The 26,543-nt window shown below is 33.3% G+C and overlaps 1 protein-coding gene across 1 annotated transcript in view; it reads left to right on the forward strand.

The window, feature by feature from the left end:
• Window positions 1–25,909, forward strand: part of LOC102803629 (uncharacterized) — a 40,101-nt gene extending 14,192 nt beyond the window's left edge. The window contains exons 2-10 of the mRNA XM_085499216.1: window positions 3,130–3,214; window positions 4,551–4,651; window positions 5,734–5,839; window positions 6,238–6,311; window positions 7,101–7,184; window positions 8,176–8,268; window positions 15,012–15,164; window positions 16,112–16,186; window positions 17,409–25,909. Coding sequence (XP_085355342.1) covers window positions 3,130–3,214; window positions 4,551–4,651; window positions 5,734–5,839; window positions 6,238–6,311; window positions 7,101–7,184; window positions 8,176–8,268; window positions 15,012–15,164; window positions 16,112–16,186; window positions 17,409–22,712 — 6,075 coding nt within the window. The 3' untranslated portion in view covers window positions 22,713–25,909. The remainder of the gene's footprint in view (window positions 1–3,129; window positions 3,215–4,550; window positions 4,652–5,733; window positions 5,840–6,237; window positions 6,312–7,100; window positions 7,185–8,175; window positions 8,269–15,011; window positions 15,165–16,111; window positions 16,187–17,408) is intronic.
• The last annotated feature ends 634 nt before the right edge of the window (window positions 25,910–26,543 follow it).

A 26,543-nucleotide genomic window follows, 5' to 3' on the forward strand; every position in this document is an offset into this window, starting at 1 on the left:
GACAGGATATGATTATGTGTATACTTCTAAGTACATCCTACAATTATACCATTCATGTCTTCATTCATTGTGTACACATGTTCTTTTATATTATTAGTTCAATAAACTACATGCGGTTACTGTCGCTTTACTATTCACTGCTTCACGCTTTGATATACTGCGAAGAGCCCCTCAAAAATATTCAAAAATCTCCTCATCCCGGGACTCCCTAGCTTAGTCAATAAAAACATCTACATTCCATCATACATTAGTCAGATTTGAAAATGTCAATAAAATTCTTTTAAGTTGACATTTGATCAGATCATTAGAATTAGTAGAAATATGATAATGAATGATGTAACTGTATATAATCGGTAAACTCCATAAAGCACAGTACAGGGTGAAAATTAAAAATAACTTAATTAATTTTTAAGTAGGATATTGTTGAATACTTAATTTTTTCATGCAATTTTATTTTGGCTGAAGAGATAAAAATGGGGAAAAAATTAAATTAGGTGAAAATACTTCATTATTTCTATACTTTATTGTTTCTATTAAGAGCACATCTCCAGTATAAGCGCGTGTAAGCAGTGAATTGTATTGATGGTATACTGGATTATTCAAATAGCAGAGACATACTGATGTCATATATGTAAGCACATAACTCGTACCATATACGTCTTTTCTTGCACGTAATTTATGAAAAGTCGATCAAACAAATTTATTTCTATTTTTAGAAACTTTGTTGAGTGGAGCTTATCATATGAGTGATTGTCTGTCACCCGTCGTCAGGTGTTCGTCGTCGTCCGTGTCAACTTTTTACTTTTTCGACTTCTTCTTGAAAACTACAAGCCTGAATGCTTTGATACTTGGTGTCTTGGGTGGTCCTCTTTAAATTTGTTCATTCTGTAATGATATTTTTGATTCTCTAATTTTGATGAATATTCTTGTAATTTTTGGTAAAAAGTGATATTTTCGACTTATTGTTAAAAACTAAAAGTCCAATTGCTTTGATATTACATATATAGATACTACATGTGGACCTCTCTAAGATTTGTTCATTTTGTGGTGATACCTTTATTCTCTAATTTTAATGAATATTTTTGTCTTTTTTGGTAAAAAGTGATATTTTCGAATTCTTGTTGCTTTGCTACTATACATATTGTTCATTTTCTAATGATATCTTCAGTTCTTTAATTGAAATGTGCATTGCTATCTCAGCCGACAGACTGCTTGTTTACAAAATAATTAATGAAAACTCAGCAACAACAAAAATAACTATGAAAATATGTTTCCTCATTATTTGCAATTTAATTTGTGTAAAATTACTAGTCTTAGCATTCAAACTCAATTTGTAATTTTCAGTAAAAAGAAATCTCTGCTGAACTGAATATAGAGTATGTACTTTTAGTGACAGGGACTCACCACTATTAATTGTTTACTCATTTTAGTGTCTGAAATTTGTTTTTGTCAGTAGTGTAGAACATTTAACCTCTTTGAGTGCCATATGATATTCTCTTCCTCAAAATGGGGTAAATATGTTCACATATTCTCTAATTTTCATTGAATTCAATCTTAATTTAGGACCAAACAGTGGCATTGATTGCTTCTAGTTTTTGATAAGCAAATTGTTCACATATTTGATGGCAACAAATTATAAGTGGAACTAGTTTGTGGACGATGCCTGAAATTTACTTTTTCACTCCGAGGGCTAAAATACTGCTCAATTAGTGTGAACAAGCAAAATTTGTGAAATTGAAAAACAATTTTTTTTTTTTGCGCAATCATAATTTGATGGTTAGGTTTTCTTTAATTGCCTTTGTTGTGGAATGCACCTACCCAGTATAATCAATCTTGATAGGATTCATGGACTTTAATTATTCAAACCGCAAAATTTACTACTTGTGAAATTACACCGTATGCAAAATCTGTGAGGGGCTTTTATGATTATTATCAAGGATTTATTTTTTATTAGAGGTGATCACTGTATACAGGTGGTCTTCATGAGTTTATCACATTATTTTGAGTAGGTCCTTACCACCAGAAATTAATGAGTTTTCCTATTTTGTCTTTGTTTACATATATACTTAAATCACAGAAATCGGAAGTAATTAAACTTTATTATATTTATCAAGCAATTCTTGTGTTTTATGATTAGTTTAAAGTAGTTAAAAAAAGGTCATTGCAATGCTGACTGTTTTTATTCTATCAACTTTTGTCACATGGTAAACTTGCATATTTTTTCAACACTTTTAATCAACGCTATGGGCAATGAGTAATTATGTCTAAAACAACTGAAAAATTGTAGAAAAATGTGCAATGTTTGGTGTTCAGTTAAGGGTTAAAGTTAATAGGCTAATGTCATCCCTGCTTTTTAATTTGCCTGTAACATCAAAGATATAAGGGAAAGGTATATTAAGGGGAACATTTCTGTCCGGCATTGTTGTTGTCATCGTTGGCGTCATCGTCATTGTCGGCGTCTTAATATAAGGTTATTACGAAGATACCTCAAAGTATGCACGAAGACAGTACAGCGGCAGTATCGACCGACGTGCACTGATCACTGGTGATACACATTCAAAGGTCACTGATCTCAGTTGAAATATACATTGTTGTATGTGTGCGATGAAGAAGATCATTTATCTTGTAATAATATCCTTGGTAATGTATCTCCCAAATCCCATGGGAATACTATCTATACTTGGTTTCAAAACCAACTCATGGAAAGATTTTTTGCACAGTCTGATACACATCTGCAAACCTACCAATAAAATTAGTGTGAACCATTAATTTTTTACACCTGTACAAAAAACTTGGACAAAAGCCAAGTTTGATAAAGGGAATAATATTATATAACAAAGGGCAAGGTCACCAGAGTTGAACTATGTTTTTACCTTGGCACGACATGTACTAATTACCATTGGTGACTTGATCGTTACCTTCCAATCACCAAAAAAATGACCTGGTTAAAGCTTGGAAATGTCTATGAAGTTTGTTCTTGTTGATTTGTGCAACAGTCTCAATCACCATCTTTGTTTATATGAAACCCATATATCCTGCACATGCAAAGCACAATGACCACCACCCTTTAAAATTGTTTATTGAGAGAATATTTTTTAACTCATTTCTAAATAAATATCCTTATTCCAGCTTACAGCTCAAGTTGTAGAACCCCGGAATGTGGTTTTAGGAATTACAGATATCAATAAAAATGATGAAACCAGACAATTTACAGGTAAGCAACTTAACTTCAAATTAATATTTTGCAGTGCTCTCTATGTCAACAAATTATTTTGTGTATCATTTTGTTTTTAAATTACAACTTTTTAATTTGTTGTATAACTGATATTATAAACTGAGAGGAAAATAATAACAAATGCAATTTCTGATGCTTATCACTGATTTTAATATAATTCTTCTTTTCAAACTTAAACTAGCTAAACTATGAATCCAATATGATTTGTAAATGTATGTATTAAACCTTTATCCATAAAGCAACAAATTCTTCTAAATGGAAGCTTTCAGAATATGTATAAATTGTCATACATACTTAAATTATAATAAAAAAAAAATATACATTAAAAAATGATTTATTAAAAGTATTCAATAAATTAAACAAATAAAATACATACACCATCAAATATGAACGTGAGTAATCATACTGAATTAAAGCGGGGGGGGGGGGATCGTCAACTACGCATGCGTCAGATGGACATAGCGTGTCATTGTTTACAAACAAGTGTCTACCCATGAGCCTTTGCGTTTTTAGCGTGTGTAATTATCGTCGCTTGGGACTCAATTCTCACTCGTGCGCAGGTGACGACCCTCCCGCTTTAAGTTAGATTTGTAAACAATACACAGTCACTGAGTCTAGAGGCTTTGTTTGTCCTTCACTGTCATCTGAATTGTAGGTATGTTAATCAAAGGGATAACGTCCTATAATACTCTCAAAATGAAAAGTAAGACTGGGGACTAGGATATCTACTTTAAAGTGCCTGTGAAATGGCTGCTATTTTCACGCCTAAAATTATCCATTGATACATAAATATTATTAATTTTTATGTTTCTAAGCATGAATTATTTTTTTAAGTGAAAAAATGTGTTTTAAACTCAATCTACGGCAACTTTATTTTTGTGTATTTTAAAACGAGGCTCCTCATTAGCTTCTTATTTGCATACAGAAATTCCTCTTGTGACGTCAGAAGGGGAAGTCATATTTTTTATTTAGCTGAAATGTTTTATTTGGACACATTTTATGTTTTTAAGCTAGTTAATTAATTAACATTAATTTCGCTGAAGGAATTATTCAGTAAGAATAACATCCACATTTTTCTTATATGTTACATCTAACTCATCAAAAATCAGTGAAAATAAACTCCATACAAAACAGCCAAAATGTTTTTTTTTCAGCAAAAAATAACTCAAGTTAAAATATAGTATAGTACAGTAGCTTTGTTTTTAATATGGATTACATGTACCTTATACCTGTAAAATCTTTTGTATGTAATTTGAATATCTGCTGTACAATAACTGTTTTACAACATTCATCACATCCGCTATTTTATATATAGGTGCTGAACATGCCGGACAAATATTTGTGTATAAACATAAAAAGAAGATAGAATACAAAGGCCACAGAACTCCAGAAGTTCTCATTGCTTTTATCATAAAGGTAAGTGAGTGAGGATAAGCTCCCTCTATGTTCAAATGATGCTAATCTTTCGTTTTCGAGATATATAATCTACTGTAGACAGAATTTAATTCATGAGCATTTTGTGAATTTCATCAGTAACATTTGGCGGAACAGGCCTTAATGCAAGACCTCTGAAAAGTCACACATCCTGGTACTTTTTTTGGGGGGGGGGTTCTAGCCTGACAAGGTTGCATGAGTTGCGCTCCGCGGTGCTCCAAACCCAACACACGCCTGGCAGAATGATGTGGTTTTCCACTTCCCCCGAAATTGCAGGAACGTCAGATGGTGACAGCTATTAAAGAGTAACCATTCATGGCAGAGTTTATTTGTTGACATAATGTGTGATAAATTGCTGTTGCGCCCTCTGCATGGTGTTACCATGATGACCACCAAAATGAATATTCATTGAAACTAATTGCAAGAAGGTGTGAAATTTGCCAATTTGCATTATTGATTTGCCGACGAGACATACAGAAATCTGTCAGGCGCTAGTAAGGTTTGATGCAGTTCAACCGACAAGACTGCCACTCAAGCCTACATGTCAGGTTAGGGGGGTTCAAATTCATTATCAATACAAATTTTGCAATTATTTTCTCTTAAAATGTATTTATTTCTTTGGAGTTCAAAAACATGGCAAAAATTATTTTAGAATATGAAACACTATTGTCGTTATAGGACCATCATACTGTGACATCATATGTGCACATTTATGTGAACCTGCACATGAATCTTGCTTTCCAATCAGCAAGCTGCAGTCATCTGCAGGTTGTTTTATTTACATGGACTCCTTTATGTATATCAATCATAGCAAACATCGTTGTTATTTTATCTTTGGTATGAACGACTGGTTCTTGCCAACCGGCCACTGCGCACACATGCAAAAAAGTGCGACAACCTGTAAGACAGAAAGTACCAAAATGTGCAACTGGACCAACATTGTTTCAAGGTGTCACCAGATTCAATAGAAACCCATATCATATCAGTTATATGAGTGATATGACTTGTTTGTTCAATGTACTAATTTGTAATAGCTAACCCTGATTGTTTTGTTTATTTGCCAGTTATTTGATGATCCAGTTACTGTATTACAAGGAAAAACAGCTAAGAGAAGTCTGGATAAGGTGGATCTACCAAAAGTTGTTGGATATTTTGAACAGAAGAGTAAAGGTAGAAAATAGAATAGAATAGAATAGAATAGAATAGAATAGAATAGAATAGAATAGAATAGAATAGAATAGAATAGAATAGAATAGAATAGAATAGAATAGAATAGGATAGAATAGAATAGAATCATTAAGTAGGTTTACTGGTTATCATTGTCTGTCATTGTTATTGTTGTTGTCATTGTTAACATTCGTTTATTTGTTTTGTCTATTTTGGTGGATCCTACAGTACAGAATGACTTTTGCATTCTTGCTAAACAAGAATTTTTGCCAGTCTAGGTGCTTGTATGCAAATTAAGGTTGTAACATCTTATACTACCATAGTGAGACTTTTATATTATAAGAATCTAAGTTCACACTGGACATTGAAATAGTTATGCTATGTTTTTATAATTTCTGTAGCTTACATAGAATTTCAAGAAGCAGCTAAGACCTTTCAACCTACCATACCATTTTATGCATGTTTTGATAAAAAAGTAAGTAATCTTTTATTTTGGTGTTCTTAATACTGTCAGTATGATACACCGTTATCCAATGCTTCAAAGTTTTAATTACAACAGTGCATTGTGGGTAATTGTATTATGGGTAATAATTTTACTAAGTAATAGGACACTGACACACAGAATTATGATTAAACGGATTGTGCATGGTTGTTCTTGTGCATGGTTGTTCACCTGACAAATTGTTGCTCAAACAAACTGTTTATGCAACTTGGAAAGTATGGTGTATGTATTTATTTATACTACAGAGTACTTCATAGCCTCTTTTGGATTCATTCAATTTAATTTAGATTTCAATTTATATAATTTTATTATTATCAAATCATAAATACAGACAAATTATGAACATGTAAACTTACACACACTAGTATTGAACTCACGACCATGACACCTTAAGCAGAAGTGCACCTCAGTATCCCACACTAACCAACATAAAAAAATAGTTCCAAGGAGTCTAATGAAAGTGTCCTCACAGTGACTAAATGAATATGAAAAGTCAAATTGATAACATCACAGAAAATGACATACATATAAAGCCAGGTATTCATGGTCAGTTTGACCTACTCTGTTAAATTTCCATTTAGGGAAAAAGTACATGTCCACCAGCAGTGTCAAACATCTGATATTTCTTGGCATAGTTACTAGGACCATTCTGAGCTATTATTGGAATCCCATATGTTGAGTAGGTTGCCACATAGAATGTATGCTATAAATATTGAAAATCAATTGCATTTGAGATAATTTATTATTTTATTGCCCTCACAGATAGCTAAACAGTTGCATCTTAAGAAGCTCAATGCAATACATTTTATTAGACCGTATGACAAGGCAATAGAGATGACAAACATGGTAAGTATAACAAATAACAACATTGGTTATCTCATTTCTTTTTTGAGTACCCGGTAAGTGCCCCTCTTACAGCACCACAGTCTTTGCAAAGTGCACATTTGAAAATTCTATTATACATATGATACATCTCATGGGACCAATACTGAAATAACATGTCATGAAGACTGTGGCTTGTCAACCATGATCCTTATACATTTTTATCAGTTCATGGTGCAAATACACAGAAAAAAAATAGGGTCATTGGACATATTTTCACGTAACAAAGTATGAAACATCATGGAAAAAAAGAGCCAATAATTTGCATTTTACACTGGTTTCTATGGTGATATGATTTATTGAGACTTTAAATTCATTGAGAATTTTTTTCTTGGAGACATGAGATAACAAACTTTTGGTTGATACAAATTTAAATTTTCCAATATGATAAACGTTTTCCATTATATGCAATTAGATGTGCTTTCCCATACTGCATTGCATGTATGTGATAATATGATCAGAGTAGAAATGTTTAACAAAGCTCAAACTGAGAGCATTTTCATGTCAAAATATTATTTCAACGATTAAAAAAAAACCAATCAACAATGTTTAAAATTCTTGTAACACAAAATTGATTTTCTGCCCTCTAGTGGCATATATGAAGGGTAACATTGTTTTTATTGGAGGCCATTTTAAACATATCTTGACAAGTTAAAACAGCTACCATAGTAGTTTATCACAGGGGTATTGTTTTGTTAATACAGAATTTGTAAAAGTGTAGGAATAAACCGACATGACTGCCTAATCACAAATCCAAGACATCATGCAGATAGAGAACTTTCAAAACAAAAAACTTTTGGCAATTGTCTAAATAATTATGGGTTGGAAAGTCATTTGTCATCACTATTACTGTCACCATTGTTAATAGTTTGTTTTGTTTCCCACATAACTAATGGATGAATATGCTTTACTGATTATATCTTAAGTTTTTCTTTTTCAAATTATCTCTGAGTAGCCTGCCTCACATCAAGATATAGAAGATTTTGTGAATGTACACAGAAAAGGTGGACTGAGAAAACTAAGATTGGAGGATATCCATGATACGTGGGTAAGTTGTTAATATTATGTAAGCCAAGAAACTAAATGTTGTCATACCTTTCATGTCCAGACTATTATAGAGAGAGACGAAGGATTCATGAAATTAGATGAAGGTAACAAGGCAGGAAAAAACACAGACACTAGTTTCCTTCTGCAAATTCAGTTAATATGCAATTGTTCATAACAGCACTAATCATTACATAAGTTGTTGCCAAGTGTAATTATAACAGGCAATGTTACAAAAACTCACTTATCAAAACAGCAAAGTTGATTGGGTTGAACACTTTATTGAGTAGCATTGCTGTTCCCTGTATCTGCTAATTGCATGTACACTGTCATGAACATGCACTAAGGAGTAGTTATTTATGACTGATTTTAACTCCAGTTAATAGCCAATGGGTGCTTATGTCATTATACTGTCTGTCTGTTCATCTGAACAACCAATTGTGAATGTGATATCTCAAGAATCATTGATCATAATCAGAATGATACTGAGCAGTCATATTCTATGGGACATTTGCAGGATCTGTTTAGGTTTTGGTAAAAATCCATTATCAATTAATTGGGAAAAATTTGCATATGAGTGGAATTGTGGTTTCATTGATATTACAAAAACTGATGCACAGATTCACATGGAACTATGCAATTATAATATGTTAATTAGCTTAAATAATATCAAATTCTTTTTGGTACTGTTCAATACATATTGTTGTTTATGTAAGTTTTAAAGAGTATCAGAAATAATATTTGTTTCAGAGCCAGCTTAATTTTTCTATTGCCTTTTTTAGCTTCGCTGTTGACTTTGTCGAGCGGAGCTTATCATATGAGTGATTGTCCGTCGTCGTCCATTGTCCGTGTCAATGTTTTACTTTTTCGACCTCTTCTTGAAAACTACAAGCCTGAATGCTTTGATACTTGGTGTATATGTACCTTGGGTAGACCTCTCTCAGATTTGTTCATTTCATGATGATATCTTCAATTCTCTAATTTTGGTGAATATTTTTGTCATTTTTAGTAAAAAGTGATATTTTCAACTTCTTGTTAAAAACCGCAAGTCCAATTGCTTTGATATTACATATATAGGTACTACATGTGGACCTCTCTCAGATTTGTTCATTTTGTAATGATATCTTTAATTTTCTAATTTTGGTGAATATTTTTGTCATTTTTGGTAAAAAGTGATATTTTCGACTTCTTGTTGAAAACCGCAAGTCCAATTGCTTTGATATTACATATATAGGTACTACATGTGGACCTCTCTCAGATTTGCAGGATCTGTTTAGGTTTTGGTAAAAATCCATTATCAATTAATTGGGAAAAATTTGCATATGAGTGGAATTGTGGTTTCATTGATATTACAAAAACTGATGCACAGATTCACATGGAACTATGCAATTATAATATGTTAATTAGCTTAAATAATATCAAATTCTTTTTGGTACTGTTCAATACATATTGTTGTTTATGTAAGTTTTAAAGAGTATCAGAAATAATATTTGTTTCAGAGCCAGCTTAATTTTTCTATTGCCTTTTTTAGCTTCGCTGTTGACTTTGTCGAGCGGAGCTTATCATATGAGTGATTGTCCGTCGTCGTCCATTGTCCGTGTCAATGTTTTACTTTTTCGACCTCTTCTTGAAAACTACAAGCCTGAATGCTTTGATACTTGGTGTATATGTACCTTGGGTAGACCTCTCTCAGATTTGTTCATTTCATGATGATATCTTCAATTCTCTAATTTTGGTGAATATTTTTGTCATTTTTAGTAAAAAGTGATATTTTCAACTTCTTGTTAAAAACCGCAAGTCCAATTGCTTTGATATTACATATATAGGTACTACATGTGGACCTCTCTCAGATTTGTTCATTTTGTAATGATATCTTTAATTTTCTAATTTTGGTGAATATTTTTGTCATTTTTGGTAAAAAGTGATATTTTCGACTTCTTGTTGAAAACCGCAAGTCCAATTGCTTTGATATTACATATATAGGTACTACATGTGGACCTCTCTCAGATTTGTTCATTTTGTAATGATATCTTTAATTTTCTAATTTTGGTGAATATTTTTGTCATTTCTGGTAAAAAGTGATATTTTCGACTTCTTGTTGAAAACCGCAAGTCCAATTGCTTTGATATTACATATATAGATACTACATGTGGACCTCTCTCAGATTTGTTTATTTTGTAATGATATCTTTAATTCTCTAATTTTGTTGAATATTTTTGTAATTTTTGGTAAAAAGTGATATTTTCGACTTCTTGTTGAAAACCGCAAGTCCAATTGCTTTGATATATTATACATATAGGTACTACATGTGGACCTCTCTCAGATTTGTTCATTTTCTAATGATATCTTCTGTTCTTTAATTGCCATGTGCATTGCTAACAGCGGCGCTATCTCAGCCGACAGGCTGCTTGTTTGACTTGTTCATGAAAACTACAAGCCTGAATGCTTTGATACCTGGTGTGTATGTACCTGGGGTAGACCTCTCTTAGATTTGTTTATTTCATGATGATATCTTCAATTCTCTAATTTTGGTGAATATTTTTGTCATTTATGGTAAAAAGTGATATTTTCGACTTCTTGTAAAAAACCAATAGGCTGATTGCTTTGATATTACATATATAGTTACTACATGTGGACCTCTCTCAGATTTGTTCATTTCATGTTGATATCTTCAATTCTCTAATTTTGGTGAATATTTTTGTCATTTTTGGTAAAAAGTGATATTTTCGACTTCTTGTTAAAAACCGCAAGTGCAATTGCTTTGATATTACATATATAGGTACTACATGTGAACCTTTCTCAGATTTGTTCATTTCGTGATGATATCTTTAATTCTCTAATTTGGTGAATATTTTTGTAATTTTTGGTAAAAAGTGATATTTTCGACTTCTTGTTAAAAACTAATAGTTCAATTGCTTTGATATTACATATTTAGATACTACATGTAGACCTTTCTCAGATTTGTTCATTTCCTGATGATATCTTCAATTCTCTAATTTTGGTGAATATTTTTGTCATTTTTGGTAAAAAGTGATATTTTCGACTTCTTGTTAAAAACCACAAGTCTGATTGCTTTGATATTACATATATAGGTACTACATGTGGACCTCTCTCAGATTTGTTCATTTTGTGATGATGTCTTCAATTCTCTAATTTTGGTGAATATTTTTGCAATTTTTGGTAAAAAGTGATATTTTCGACTTCTTGTTAAAAACCAATAGTTCAACAATTGCTTTGATAATACATATTTAGATACTACATGTAGACCTTTCTCAGATTTGTTCATTTGGTGATGATATCTTCGATTCTATAATTTTGGTGAATATTTTTGTCATTTTTGGTAAAAAGTGATATTTTCCACTTCTTGTAAAAAACCAATAGTCTGATTGCTTTGATATTACTTATATAGGTACTACATGTGGACCTCTCTCAGATTTGTTCATTTTGTGATGGTGTCTTCAATTCTCTAATTTTGTTGAATATTTTTGTAATTTTTGGTAAAAAGTGATATTTTCGACTTCTTGTTGAAAACCGCAAGTCCAATTGCTTTGATATATTATACATATAGGTACTACATGTGGACCTCTCTCAGATTTGTTCATTTTCTAATGATATCTTCTGTTCTTTAATTGCCATGTGCATTGCTAACAGCGGCGCTATCTCAGCCGACAGGCTGCTTGTTTGACTTGTTCATGAAAACTACAAGCCTGAATGCTTTGATACCTGGTGTGTATGTACCTGGGGTAGACCTCTCTTAGATTTGTTTATTTCATGATGATATCTTCAATTCTCTAATTTTGGTGAATATTTTTGTCATTTATGGTAAAAAGTGATATTTTCGACTTCTTGTAAAAAACCAATAGGCTGATTGCTTTGATATTACATATATAGTTACTACATGTGGACCTCTCTCAGATTTGTTCATTTCATGTTGATATCTTCAATTCTCTAATTTTGGTGAATATTTTTGTCATTTTTGGTAAAAAGTGATATTTTCGACTTCTTGTTAAAAACCGCAAGTGCAATTGCTTTGATATTACATATATAGGTACTACATGTGAACCTTTCTCAGATTTGTTCATTTCGTGATGATATCTTTAATTCTCTAATTTGGTGAATATTTTTGTAATTTTTGGTAAAAAGTGATATTTTCGACTTCTTGTTAAAAACTAATAGTTCAATTGCTTTGATATTACATATTTAGATACTACATGTAGACCTTTCTCAGATTTGTTCATTTCCTGATGATATCTTCAATTCTCTAATTTTGGTGAATATTTTTGTCATTTTTGGTAAAAAGTGATATTTTCGACTTCTTGTTAAAAACCACAAGTCTGATTGCTTTGATATTACATATATAGGTACTACATGTGGACCTCTCTCAGATTTGTTCATTTTGTGATGATGTCTTCAATTCTCTAATTTTGGTGAATATTTTTGCAATTTTTGGTAAAAAGTGATATTTTCGACTTCTTGTTAAAAACCAATAGTTCAATTGCTTTGATAATACATATTTAGATACTACATGTAGACCTTTCTCAGATTTGTTCATTTGGTGATGATATCTTCGATTCTATAATTTTGGTGAATATTTTTGTCATTTTTGGTAAAAAGTGATATTTTCCACTTCTTGTAAAAAACCAATAGTCTGATTGCTTTGATATTACTTATATAGGTACTACATGTGGACCTCTCTCAGATTTGTTCATTTTGTGATGGTGTCTTCAATTCTCTAATTTTGGTGAATATTTTTGTAACTTTTGGTAAAAAGTGATATTTTCGACTTCTTGTTAAAAACCGCAAGTCCAATTGCTTTGATATTACATATATAGGTACTACATGTAGACCTTTCTTAGATTTTTTCATTTCATGATGATATCTTCAATTCTCTAATTTTGGTGAATATTTTGGTCATTTTTGGTAGAAAGTGATATTTTCGACTTCTTGTTAAAAACTGTAAGTCCGACTGCTTTGATACTATACATATTGTTCATTTTCTAATGATGTCTTCAGTTCTTTAATTGAAATGTGCATTGCTAACAGCGGAGCTATCTCAGCCGATAGGCTGCTTGTTTAATTTAAAAATCAATATTTCTGTTTATATCAGTCCAGTAGTGAATTAATTTATCTGATGGATTATATTCAGCCATAATTTGCTTTCCTTCTATAGTCATTGATTCTTCAACAGGAGCACTTCTAGAATGTTCAGTTTGTACATGCTACTGTAGGGCACTGCATTGATTGCTGTTGTATATGTCAACAGTGGTTGTCGACATGAACAGTAATTCGTGAAATTACTAGTGCTAGCTGTCACTGAGATATGTCTGTAAATAACAAAATGACCTTATTGATAACTTGTCTATTACATGTGTCTCCATACTTATGGCATACATGCAACAGGCATGCTATACTATCCTTGGTTGTATAATTGATATCTGTTTCATGCACTGATGATAATGATCTATCTCCTAATCATGCCAAATTCTATTGCATCTGTTCCTGTTAACATATTGTATATTCATATCTAATTCATGTAACTGTCTCTCCTGCATGTCATTGTATTAATTGTTACCTGTTTGCTGATGCCTCTGTATACCCAGATCGACACCACTAATTGGGTGAGTTTCACAGACCATAATACTAATGATCCTACCAAATAATCATATTCATTTGCACCACAAAATCGAAAGTCCTTATTTACAAATGACTGCCATGGTCTTGCCTCTGATTCTGTTTTTCAAATAATGTTCTATTCTCACCTGTCATTGCACCCATATTGCTCTGATGGAAGTATGGTATTTGGAAGAGTAGATGCTATTGCATGAAAGATTTGAATGCAAAAACAAAGTCTTGTAGCTTACCCACTCTCAACAAGATCGTGGAAATCATTTGCAACTAACAAGTTGCAGTCTAACACTTACTTACTGATGGCACATTATTCAAAATTGTCATGTTAGCATTACACATGTAAATAGAAAAAAACAAATTAAGCAGAAACATTAGGTAGTTAATGGATAATTTTCACCAATATTTCTAACCGTTGCTGAGTGAAAATGAATTTGTTATCACCAACAACAGTGAGATTTATATCTACTACATTAATTCAGACGAATTTGGTTTAAACTTGATACATATATTAAATACAGTAGGATCTTGATGATCGTCATATTTTTATGATCAAGTTCAAAATTGCCAACTTTATATATTGAACATGCCTAAACCGATCAAGTTTAAACTTCACACATACATCATATCGGACATTTGTACATGCATTTGTTTGATGATCCAATTCAAGATGAATGGCAGCCATTTTAAGCCATTTTTTTTTCAAAACAACACATGTTTACCATTTCAGAACCGGATCTTTGTCATGTATTGAAGATTTCGCTCAAATATGGTACATTCATTGCACACTATATAACCATGATGCACTTCATCCCATTTTTAGATTTAGGTTCAAAATGTCTTACAATTCACACAAAGACTATGTCATTGACAATGACTTGTCTCACATGTTACGATTTCAGGACATTCCAGACAATATCTTATATATTTAAATATTCTACCTAAACTTTAACCTAAACAATTTTGATGGTTCCACCAACGGAAATATTACTTTGTAACAGTTTGTCTTTGTTACTCCACCATCTTATTGTTTAAGCAGTGATACTATTATAACAATTGACAAACTTATCTTGTAAGAACACTTTGTAAGTGTTATTACCATTTTTGTTGTACTCTTCACAGGAATATAACAAAGACATCAATATGATAGTAGCATTTGCAAAGCCATATACATCAACAGGTTCAGAATTCTTTTCAGTCTTGAAGAAACTTGCAAGAAATAACGATGTTGGTAAATTTAACTTCATCTGGATTGATCCTGAATCATTTGCTATGGTAAGATATGTAATTATTTATAAGAGCCCAATGCCTTTCTGGGTCTGTTATTATCATTCAAAGTTATCTTCCATCTTTATTATTGATTTTTGATGATGTTTTAGCAGAAAAATGGCCACCAATCGGCCATTTAGAATCAGATAGTCAAACAACTAGATCTGTATATCACATACATGATGATATTACTCATTTGATGATCAGATACAAGATGACTGTCAACCTTTTTAATGTTACAGTGAAGTAAGTGACTTGGTACATGCATTGGGCATTGATGCACATCATTTTGTTTTTCAGATCGAATTCAAAATGGCTGACATGCTTTGACTGATTATGTTCAAATTTTATATTTTCATTATACATCATGTAATTGATATACAGATGTACATGTATTGGTTTGACCATGGCGGCCATTTTTCTGCTAAAAAAATCATCAAAAATCAGTCACTTCTTCCATTCCGGAACCGGATCTCAGCTGTTTATGAATGGATTTTGTTCAAACTTGGTACATACACTAGACATTATTGGTTCTTGATGCATATCATTTTATTTTTCAGATCAGATTCTAAATGACTGAAAGGCGGCCATTTTGTTTTATTCAATGTGTTTCAAGAGCTATATCACTGACATGCTTTGACTGATTATGTTCAAATTTTATATATATTTATTATACATCATGTCATAGATATACAAATGTATTCAAACTGGCTGACTGGTGCAATATCTCTCAATAAGTACTCATTTGATGATCAGATATAAGATGTTAAAAAATCATCATAATCAAGCATCAGCTTATGGGTCCATATTTCTTGCAACTATATTACTATAAATAAAACAATTTATCTTAAATTTGATAACTAATGGGGACTGTGCCATATTCCTCTGCTGTTCTATTAAGATCAGCACATTAATTAGTTTGATTCTACTTTTTATTAATACATTGGTTTCAGCTACATGATTACTGGGCAAGCCTGTATGGGATCAATGTTGAACAACCTAATATTGGGCATGTTGACATCAAAGAGGTAAGTGTGTTTCAGCCATGCATCACCTGAAATACTTTTTTTAACCTAATATACGTTTAGAATTTCTTGTTATCTCTGTCAATGCATGTCTGCTGTATATACAGCAAAGGATTTATCAGATGAGGGTGACATGTGATGAAATCTAAATACAAAGTCACATAAAGAGAGAATCACAAATTGCAAGAAAAACACTCATTTTGTAGGGTTGATTTTGTCTGGTATTTTTGATTTACGGGGATAATTCAACTCTTCCAGACATCAACTGTGTTCTGTGAAGCTAATATTAGAAATACAATCGATTGGCTTGATATCTTCATTGCATGACACTTTGCATGGATATTAACATTGTGTAATCTCATGTTACAAATCGTTTATATAAAACTCTCTTTGCTTGTTTTGTCAAACTGGTATTAGCATTTGTAGGTAGATAATACTGCAAATGATTCAACTATTTTTTATTAGCTCCGCTGTTGACTTTGTCGAATGGAGCTTATCATATGTGTACATTTTTTACAATTTCGATTTCTTCGTGAAAACTGCAATTTTCTTAGATATCTTCATTTCAAGATGATATCTTTAATTCTCTAATTTTGATGAATATTTTTGCTATTTTTTGGTAAAAAGTTATATTTGCAACTTCTTGTTGAAAACTGCAAGTCCGATTGCTTTGATATCATACATATAGGTACTACAGGTAGACCTCTCTCAGATTTCGTCATTTCAAGAGGATATCTTCAATTCTCTAATTTTGATGAATATTTTTGTCATTTTTAGTAAAAAGTCATATTTTTCACTCTTGTTAAAAACTGCACGTCTGATTGCTTCGATATTTCACATATAGGTACTACAGGTACACCTCTCTCAGATTTGTTCATTTTGTGATGATATTTTCTATTCTCTAATTTTGATAAATATTTTTGTCATTTTTGGTAGAAAGTGATATTTTCTTTTTCCCAAGTCCGATTGCTTTGATATTATACATATAGGTAGTAAAGGTAGAGCTCTCTCAGATTTGTTCAGATTCAGATTTGTTCATTTTCTAATGCTAGTTCGTTAATTGAAACTTACATTGCTAACAGCGTAGTTATCTCAGCCGAGAGGCTGCTTGTTGGATTAACCGTTCACACTTTATTTTTTATTGAAAGTTCATGACACACAACCACCAAACTCAACCACTCCCTTGATTGACCACACGAGTTAAAGTAATTATTTTGTTTTCTAGAATAACAGTTCCTGGTATAATATGACTAAAGAGGAAGTTCCTAGTGAGAAAGACCTACAGTTATGGTTGAATCACATTAGTGGTGTAAGTGACAGTGATGAAATTAATGATGGAAATGGTATTCCCGATTATATGGAGAAAGATACAGATGGGGATGGCATTCCTGATTATCTAGATGATGATATTGATGGGGATGGAATACCAAATGATGAAGATGATGATATTGATGGAGATGGGATACCAAATGATGAAGATGATGATGATGATGGAAATGGTATTCCTGATTATATGGAGAAAGATACAGATGGGGATGGCATTCCTGATTACCTAGATGATGATATTGATGGGGATGGAATACCAAATGATGAAGACGATGATATTGATGGAGATGGGATACCAAATGATGAAGATGGTGATGATGACGGAAATGGTATTCCTGATTATATGGAGAAAGATACAGATGGGGATGGCATTCCAGATTACCTTGATGATGATATTGATGGAGATGGAATACCAAATGCCGAAGACGATGATATTGATGGAGATGGGATACCAAATGATGAAGATGGTGATGATGACGGAAATGGTATTCCTGATTATATGGAGAAAGATACAGATGGGGATGGCATTCCTGATTATCTAGATGATGATATTGATGGAGATGGAATACCAAATGCCGAAGACGATGATATTGATGGCGATGGGATACCAAATGATGAAGACGGTGATGATGATGGAAATGGTATTCCTGATTATATGGAGAAAGATACAGATGGGGATGGAATTCCTGATTACCTAGATGATGATATTGATGGGGATGGAATACCAAATGATGAAGACGATGATATTGATGGAGATGGGATACCAAATGATGAAGATGGTGATTATGATGGAAATGGTATTCCTGATTATATGAAGAAAGATACAGATGGGGATGGAATTCCTGATTACCTTGATGATGATATTGATGGGGATGGAATATCAAATGACAAAGATGATGATATTGATGGAGATGGGATACCAAATGATGAAGATGGTGATGATGATGGAAATGGTATTCCTGATTATATGCAGAAAGATACAGACGGGGATGGCATTCCTGATTATCTAGATGATGATATTGATGGAGATGGAATACCAAATGCCGAAGACGATGATATTGATGGAGATGGGATACCAAATGATGAAGATGATGATGAAAATGGTATTCCTGATTATATGGAGAAAGATACAGATGGAGATGGCATTCCTGATTACCTAGACGATGATATTGATGGAGATGGGATACCAAATGATGAAGATGGTGATGACGACGGAAATGGTATTCCTGATTATATGGAGAAAGATACAGATGGAGATGGTATTCCTGATTACCTGGATGATGATATCGATGGAGATGGAATACCAAATGATGAAGACGATGATATTGATGGAGATGGGATACCAAATGATGAAGATGGTGATGATGATGGAAATGGTATTCCTGATTATATGGAAAAAGATACAGATGGGGATGGCATTCCTGATTACCTAGATGATGATATTGATGGGGATGGAATACCAAATGATGAAGATGGTGATGATGACGGAAATGGTATTCCTGATTATATGGAGAAAGATACAGATGGGGATGGCATTCCTGATTATCTAGATGATGATATTGATGGAGATGGAATACCAAATGATGAAGATGATGATATTGATGGAGATGGGATACCAAATGATGAAGATGGTGATGATGATGGAAATGGTATTCCTGATTATATGCAGAAAGATACAGACGGGGATGGCATTCCTGATTACCTAGACGATGATATTGATGGAGATGGCATACCAAATGATGAAGATGAGGATATTGATGGAGATGGCATACCAAATGATGAAGATGGTGATGATGATGGAAATGGTATTCCTGATTATATGGAAAAAGATACAGATGGGGATGGCATTCCTGATTACTTAGACGATGATATTGATGGAGATGGAATACCAAATGATGAAGACGATGATATTGATGGAGATGGGATACCAAATGATGAAGATGGTGATGATGATGGAAATGGTATTCCTGATTATATGGAAAAAGATACAGATGGGGATGGCATTCCTGATTACCTAGATGATGATATTGATGGGGATGGAATACCAAGTGATGAAGATGGTGATGATGACGGAAATGGTATTCCAGATTATATGGAGAAAGATACAGATGGTGATGGCATTCCTGATTATCTAGATGATGATATTGATGGAGATGGAATACCAAATGATGAAGATGATGATATTGATGGAGATGGGATACCAAATGATGAAGATGGTGATGATGATGGAAATGGTATTCCTGATTATATGCAGAAAGATACAGACGGGGATGGCATTCCTGATTACCTAGACGATGATATTGATGGAGATGGCATACCAAATGATGAAGATGAAGATATTGATGGAGATGGCATACCAAATGATGAAGATGGTGATGATGATGGAAATGGTATTCCTGATTATATGGAAAAAGATACAGATGGGGATGGCATTCCTGATTACCTAGACAATGATATTGATGGAGATGGAATACCAAATGACGAAGACGATGATATTGATGGAGATGGGATACCAAATGATGAAGATGGTGATGATGATGGAAATGGTATTCCTGATTATATGGAAAAAGATACAGATGGGGATGGCATTCCTGATTACCTAGATGATGATATTGATGGGGATGGAATACCAAATGATGAAGATGGTGATGATGACGGAAATGGTATTCCTGATTATATGCAGAAAGATACAGACGGGGATGGCATTCCTGATTTTCTAGATGATGATATTGATGGAGATGGAATACCAAATGATGAAGATGATGATATTGATGGAGATGGGATACCAAATAATGAAGATGCTGATGATGATGGAAATGGTATTCCTGATTATATGCAGAAAGATACAGACGGGGATGGCATTCCTGATTATCTAGATGATGATATTGATGGAGATGGAATACCAAATGCCGAAGACGATGATATTGATGGAGATGGGATACCTAATGATGAAGAAGATGATGATGATGATGGAAATGGTATTCCTGATTATATGAAGAAAGATACAGACGGGGATGGCATTCCTGACTACCTAGATGATGATATTGATGGAGATGGAATACCAAATAACGAAGATGATGATATTGATGGAGATGGGATACCAAATAATGAAGATGCTGATGATGATGGAAATGGTATTCCTGATTATATGAAGAAAGATACAGACGGGGATGGCATTCCTGACTACCTAGATGATGATATTGATGGAGATGGAATACCAAATAACGAAGACGATGATATTGATGGAGATGGCACACCAAATGATGAAGATGGTGATGATGATGGAAATGGTATTCCCGATTATATGGAGAAAGATACAGACGGGGATGGCATTCCTGATTACCTAGACGATGATATTGATGGAGATGGCATACCAAATGATGAAGATGAGGATATTGATGGAGATGGGATACCAAATGATGATGATGATGATGATGGAAATGGTATTCCCGATTACATGGAGAAAGATACAGACGGGGATGGCATTCCTGATTACCTAGACGATGATATTGATGGAGATGGCATACCAAATGATGAAGATGAGGATATTGATGGAGATGGCATACCAAATGATGAAGATGGTGATTATGATGGAAATGGTATTCCTGATTATATGGAAAAAGATACAGATGGGGATGGCATTCCTGATTACCTAGACGATGATATTGATGGAGATGGAATACCAAATGATGAAGACGATGATATTGATGGAGATGGGATACCAAATGATGAAGATGGTGATGATGATGGAAATGGTATTCCTGATTATATGGAAGAAGATACAGATGGGGATGGCATTCCTGATTATGTAGATGATGATATTGATGGAGATGGAATACCAAATGATGAAGATGATGATATTGATGGAGATGGGATACCAAATAGTGAAGATGCTGATGATGATGGAAATGGTATTCCTGATTATATGAAGAAAGATACAGATGGGGATGGCATTCCTGACTACCTAGATGATGATATTGATGGAGATGGAATACCAAATAACGAAGATGGTGATATTGATGGAGATGGCATACCAAATGATGAAGATGGTGATGATGATGGAAATGGTATTCCCGATTATATGGAGAAAGATACAGACGGGGATGGCATTCCTGATTACCTAGACGATGATATTGATGGAGATGGGATACCAAATGATGAAGATGAGGATATTGATGGAGATGGGATACCAAATGATGATGATGATGATAGAAATGGTATTCCCGATTACATGGAGAAAGATACAGACGGGGATGGCATACCTGATTACCTAGACGATGATATTGATGGAGATGGCATACCAAATGATGAAGATGAGGATATTGATGGAGATGGCATACCAAATGATGAAGATGGTGATGATGATGGAAATGGTATTCCTGATTATATGGAAAAAGATACAGATGGGGATGGCATTCCTGATTACCTAGACGATGATATTGATGGAGATGGAATACCAAATGCCGAAGACGATGATATTGACGGAGATGGGATACCAAATGATGAAGATGGTGATGATGATGGAAATGGTATTCCTGATTATATGGAAAAAGATACAGATGGGGATGGCATTCCAGATTACCTAGACGATGATATTGATGGAGATGGAATACCAAATGATGAAGATGGTGATGATGATGGAAATGGTATTCCTGATTATATGCAGAAAGATACAGATGGAGATGGTATTCCTGATTACCTAGATGATGATGTTGATGGGGATGGAATACCAAATGACGAAGATGGTGATGATGACGGAAACGGTATTCATGATTATATGGAGAAAGATACAGACGGGGATGGGATTCCTGATTACCTAGATGATGATATTGATGGAGATGGAATACCAAATGATGAAGATGATGATATTGATGGAGATGGGATACCAAATGATGAAGGTGGTGATGATGATGGAAATGGTATTCCTGATTATATGGAGAAAGATACAGATGGGGATGGTATTCCTGATTACCTAGATGATGATATTGATGGGGATGGAATACCAAATGATGAAGATGGTGATGATGATGGAAATGGTATTCCTGATTATATGGAGAAAGATACAGATGGGGATGGCATTCCTGATTACCTTGATGATGATATTGATGGAGATGGAATACCAAATGACGAAGATGATGATATTGATGGAGATGGAATACCAAATAATGAAGATGGCATTGTTGACATACATGATGAACTTTAGAAGTTATCATAGTTGTTTTGCAAGTAATGAATGAATAATGCACGTGTACCGGGCGCATAACTAGAGATGTGTTTTGTACTGCCCTGGTCTAGTCCAAACATTGTCATAAAACAATGATTTATTGTTGAAGGGATCTATTGTTATCTGTGTTAAATATCAACTTTGTCATGAAATCTGATCTATTATTGTATTCAAATACAACATTACACTAATTTTCAGCATTGATACCTTGACTTGATGGTACATTTGCTACCAGGGGTGTACCTTCACGTGTTATCACTGTGATATGTCAACCAAACTCAATTTTGGTACAACTAGCTGAAATAATTTTCATGATATAAGGTAAAATTTCACTGAAATAATATCATTTGTTAGGCAAAAAAATGAGTGTGCAGATGAGGAAATTTATACTGTTGGTAATGATAACCAGCTGTTAGTAAGGCGGTCTCCGGGATCTGTCAATTAGATAAGTGTATGAACCGGTATGTTGTTTCGAGAGTGTCAAGTTGCAGTGTAGTTTTCAATTTATTGAAAATTGTGCTAGTATTTTATTTTGCTTTTTGATAACTTTTAAACACTTAATGTTTTAATATTCGACAAGGAACATTGAGATAGGTACAACACATTTAGGGAAACATGTTGGCTAGTATTTACTATGCCAAATTTTATTTAGATATGTTGCTGTATAATTAGTTTATAGAAACTTGTCTATAATTATGTTATATTAATCTATAAGTATCCTTCAGATTAATAGAGTAGTACTAATTGAGGGACACGTTGGCCCCAGTATTTTTTTGCCAAATGTTGCTTTATTATTTTAGGAACTGTTGTGCAATTCATGTTATATCAATCTATAAAGGACATGAATACTAATATAGTACATGTACTATTATTTCAAGGAAGATGAATATCAATTATTTTTTATGTAATTTTAATGACATTGTCCCTTGATCAGGCTTGTTCCCACCTAAATTTTAACATGTATTTTCCACGCAAAATGTTTGAATATATTAGTGTATTGTTTAGGGACTTTTATACTAGCTTGTACCATGCAAACACAAACATTGCTAGTTGTTATCCACCCATCCATTTGTTATTCAATCTAGATCGCCAATAGACAAGGTTGTTATTGTTACGCGATGTGGTCTGTACATCACGCTATTGATATTGATCAGTAACAAGGGACAAGTTTAGTGTAAATCTTGTAGAGGTAGGATTACATATGTGAGTTGTGCGAAGTGTCAAAAACGTAAGCATGCAAGAAAACTATCACGTCAAGTCAGTGGATGAAGTTAGCCATGGTTAAAATACTAGCAGAAGGAATGATAGAAATAAGACACGAACAGCTAGAATGGAACAACAAAAGATTGTGTTTTGGATGTTATGCCATATATGTCATCTATGCAAAGGAACAAACTATCCAATGGTAAATGCAAAACGGTGATGCTAGTGGTAAACTTCACAAGCAAAGTACTTTCAAAATTCACCACACCATCACATCGCATAGTGCGGGATTGGTGCATGATTCAACACTTATAGAGTTAATTCTGTTTAAGCCATTTATTTCGCTGTGATGCTGTGTAAATACTTGATTTTCAGTATTATAATGACATAACCTCATATTACACCATTGAATGTATGAAGATTGTGAATATTGTTTTTAATCTTACGGATCTTTTTTCATATGTATATGCCTTATTATGTCGGATATTTTTTGACCCATTTGACAGGACATTAGTGACAGAAAGTATGTGAATTATTTACTATATAAAAAAATGATAATAGGTAATCCTTGTCGTCGGTAATAATTGACGTTTTAGGCAAAATCGTTTTCAATTATATTCAGATTATATATTGATGAAGAGTACTTTACCCGAAACGTCTGGTTATATTAAATAAATTACCAAAGCTTACGATTACCTATAACCATTTACAATGTAATATATTTATCGGTCCTAACAGGTTTCTTTTCTACTGGTAATACAAATTATGTAATGTTTTGACGCACCATTGGATTATACAGTATTAAAGCGGGGGAGTCGTCACGTGCGCATGCGTCAGATGACCGTAGCGTGTCATTGTTTACAAACAAGCGTCTACCCAAGAGCCATTGCGTTTTTATGTGTGTATTATCATGGCTTGGGACTCGATTCTCGCTTGTGACGACCCTCCCGATTTAAGTATTTGGTTTGCAATCTGTCATACAATTCATTGCGTGTGAATGTATGATACTGGCTCTGGGTTGCACGAATGTCTACTGCTAAGGTAATTACATTGGTATTAAAAATCAAGACATTATGTAATTGATTTATACTCGATTTATGAATGAATGTGATGTCAGATATTTATCTTATAACCTGTTATAAGTAAACGGCTGAAGAAGTGAGGAGGGCAGATAGATTTGAATGTTTAGGAATTTTAGTTGATTATCTATGTATTATATATGTAGAATTGATTGTATTGTATTTAAAAAACGATAGGAATATTTGATAGACATTCTGTTAAAAACTGCAATCATCAGGGTTATATTGGTATATCAATGCGCTATTCCCACCATACAATAATTGTATTTGTAAACCATTCAACTGCTGAAATGTGAACATTTGAACACCAAAATAGACTTGCGCAATTTTGTTTCATATTTTTTGGGGGGATCAAGACCTGTCAGATCAAGTCAGTAGTAAGTCTATTTGATCGAAAATTAACATAGATATTCCAAAAAATTAGATATAGCAATTTGCAAAATTTTGCGTCAGAATGTTTGTGTAAATAAAGCATAAGGACATAACGTAATTATATCATAACATAATCATAGTAACATATAAATTATATGTAACAATGCAGTACTAACATTTTTACACTAGTTACATAAGCTTATTGTGTAATGTTATATTGTATCTTTTGTTAACTCTGATACTTTGATCATATATATATTCTAAGGCCATACTTATTATCCGGCCTTTACATTGTAGAGTATATATGTCTTTGATAAAAAACTATTTCCAAAATTGAATGCGTAACATCATCCACAATGTGCCTACATTTTATACATTTACTCTGCACATGCTACTTGACGCTGAATTGACATATCAGATATTGAAAAAATGTATTGTTACCTGCAAAGTCTGCCATACATGTGTGCAAAGACGTTTGTAAAAGTATGATATATGTTTTATTAAACAAAATCTAGGAAAATATTTCTTCGTTTTCTTATATTAAAAGTCGTGGGTAATCAACCGATAAATTGGGGGAAAGAATCATCAATTGGTGCGTGATTAATTATTTATTTCACACTCTTCATCAAACATATCTTATCCAGTAAAACACATTTTTGACGGGATGATCTCTGTTTCACCGATGCCCAAACGTCTTCCTTTCTCACAGCTGGCGGTTGGCAAATATTCAATTCTTCATAGACTTTACCCCGTATCTTGCCAACCCTGTGTACTTTTTTACATTGACTTGGCCATAGAAGGTTTTAACACGTTCCATCCTCAAGCATCAGTAACTTTGCACGACTACTGTTGGTTGTTTTCGCACTAATTTAATAAATCACATGTACAAAGATCGTACCTGATGACGCACAGATTTAAAGGCAAAACCAGCAGTAGTTGTGTGAATTTATTCTATGATTTATCTATTTTAATCTATGACTTCAATGCAGCGAGTATTTGAGAGAAATACACACATCACACCAGGAACTGATAATTCTGAGAAGCCACACCTGTTTAAATCATCGGTCGGATGGAGATCATGAAACAGATATGTTAATTGCCTACCACCAGAGAAAGTGGCGGCTTCAGCATGATTTATTAGTACATCCACTCAAAG

This window comes from Saccoglossus kowalevskii, chromosome 5 (assembly GCF_978046115.1).
Source record: "Saccoglossus kowalevskii chromosome 5, keSacKowa6.1, whole genome shotgun sequence".
In the NCBI taxonomy this organism is placed as follows: Eukaryota; Metazoa; Hemichordata; class Enteropneusta; family Harrimaniidae; genus Saccoglossus; species Saccoglossus kowalevskii.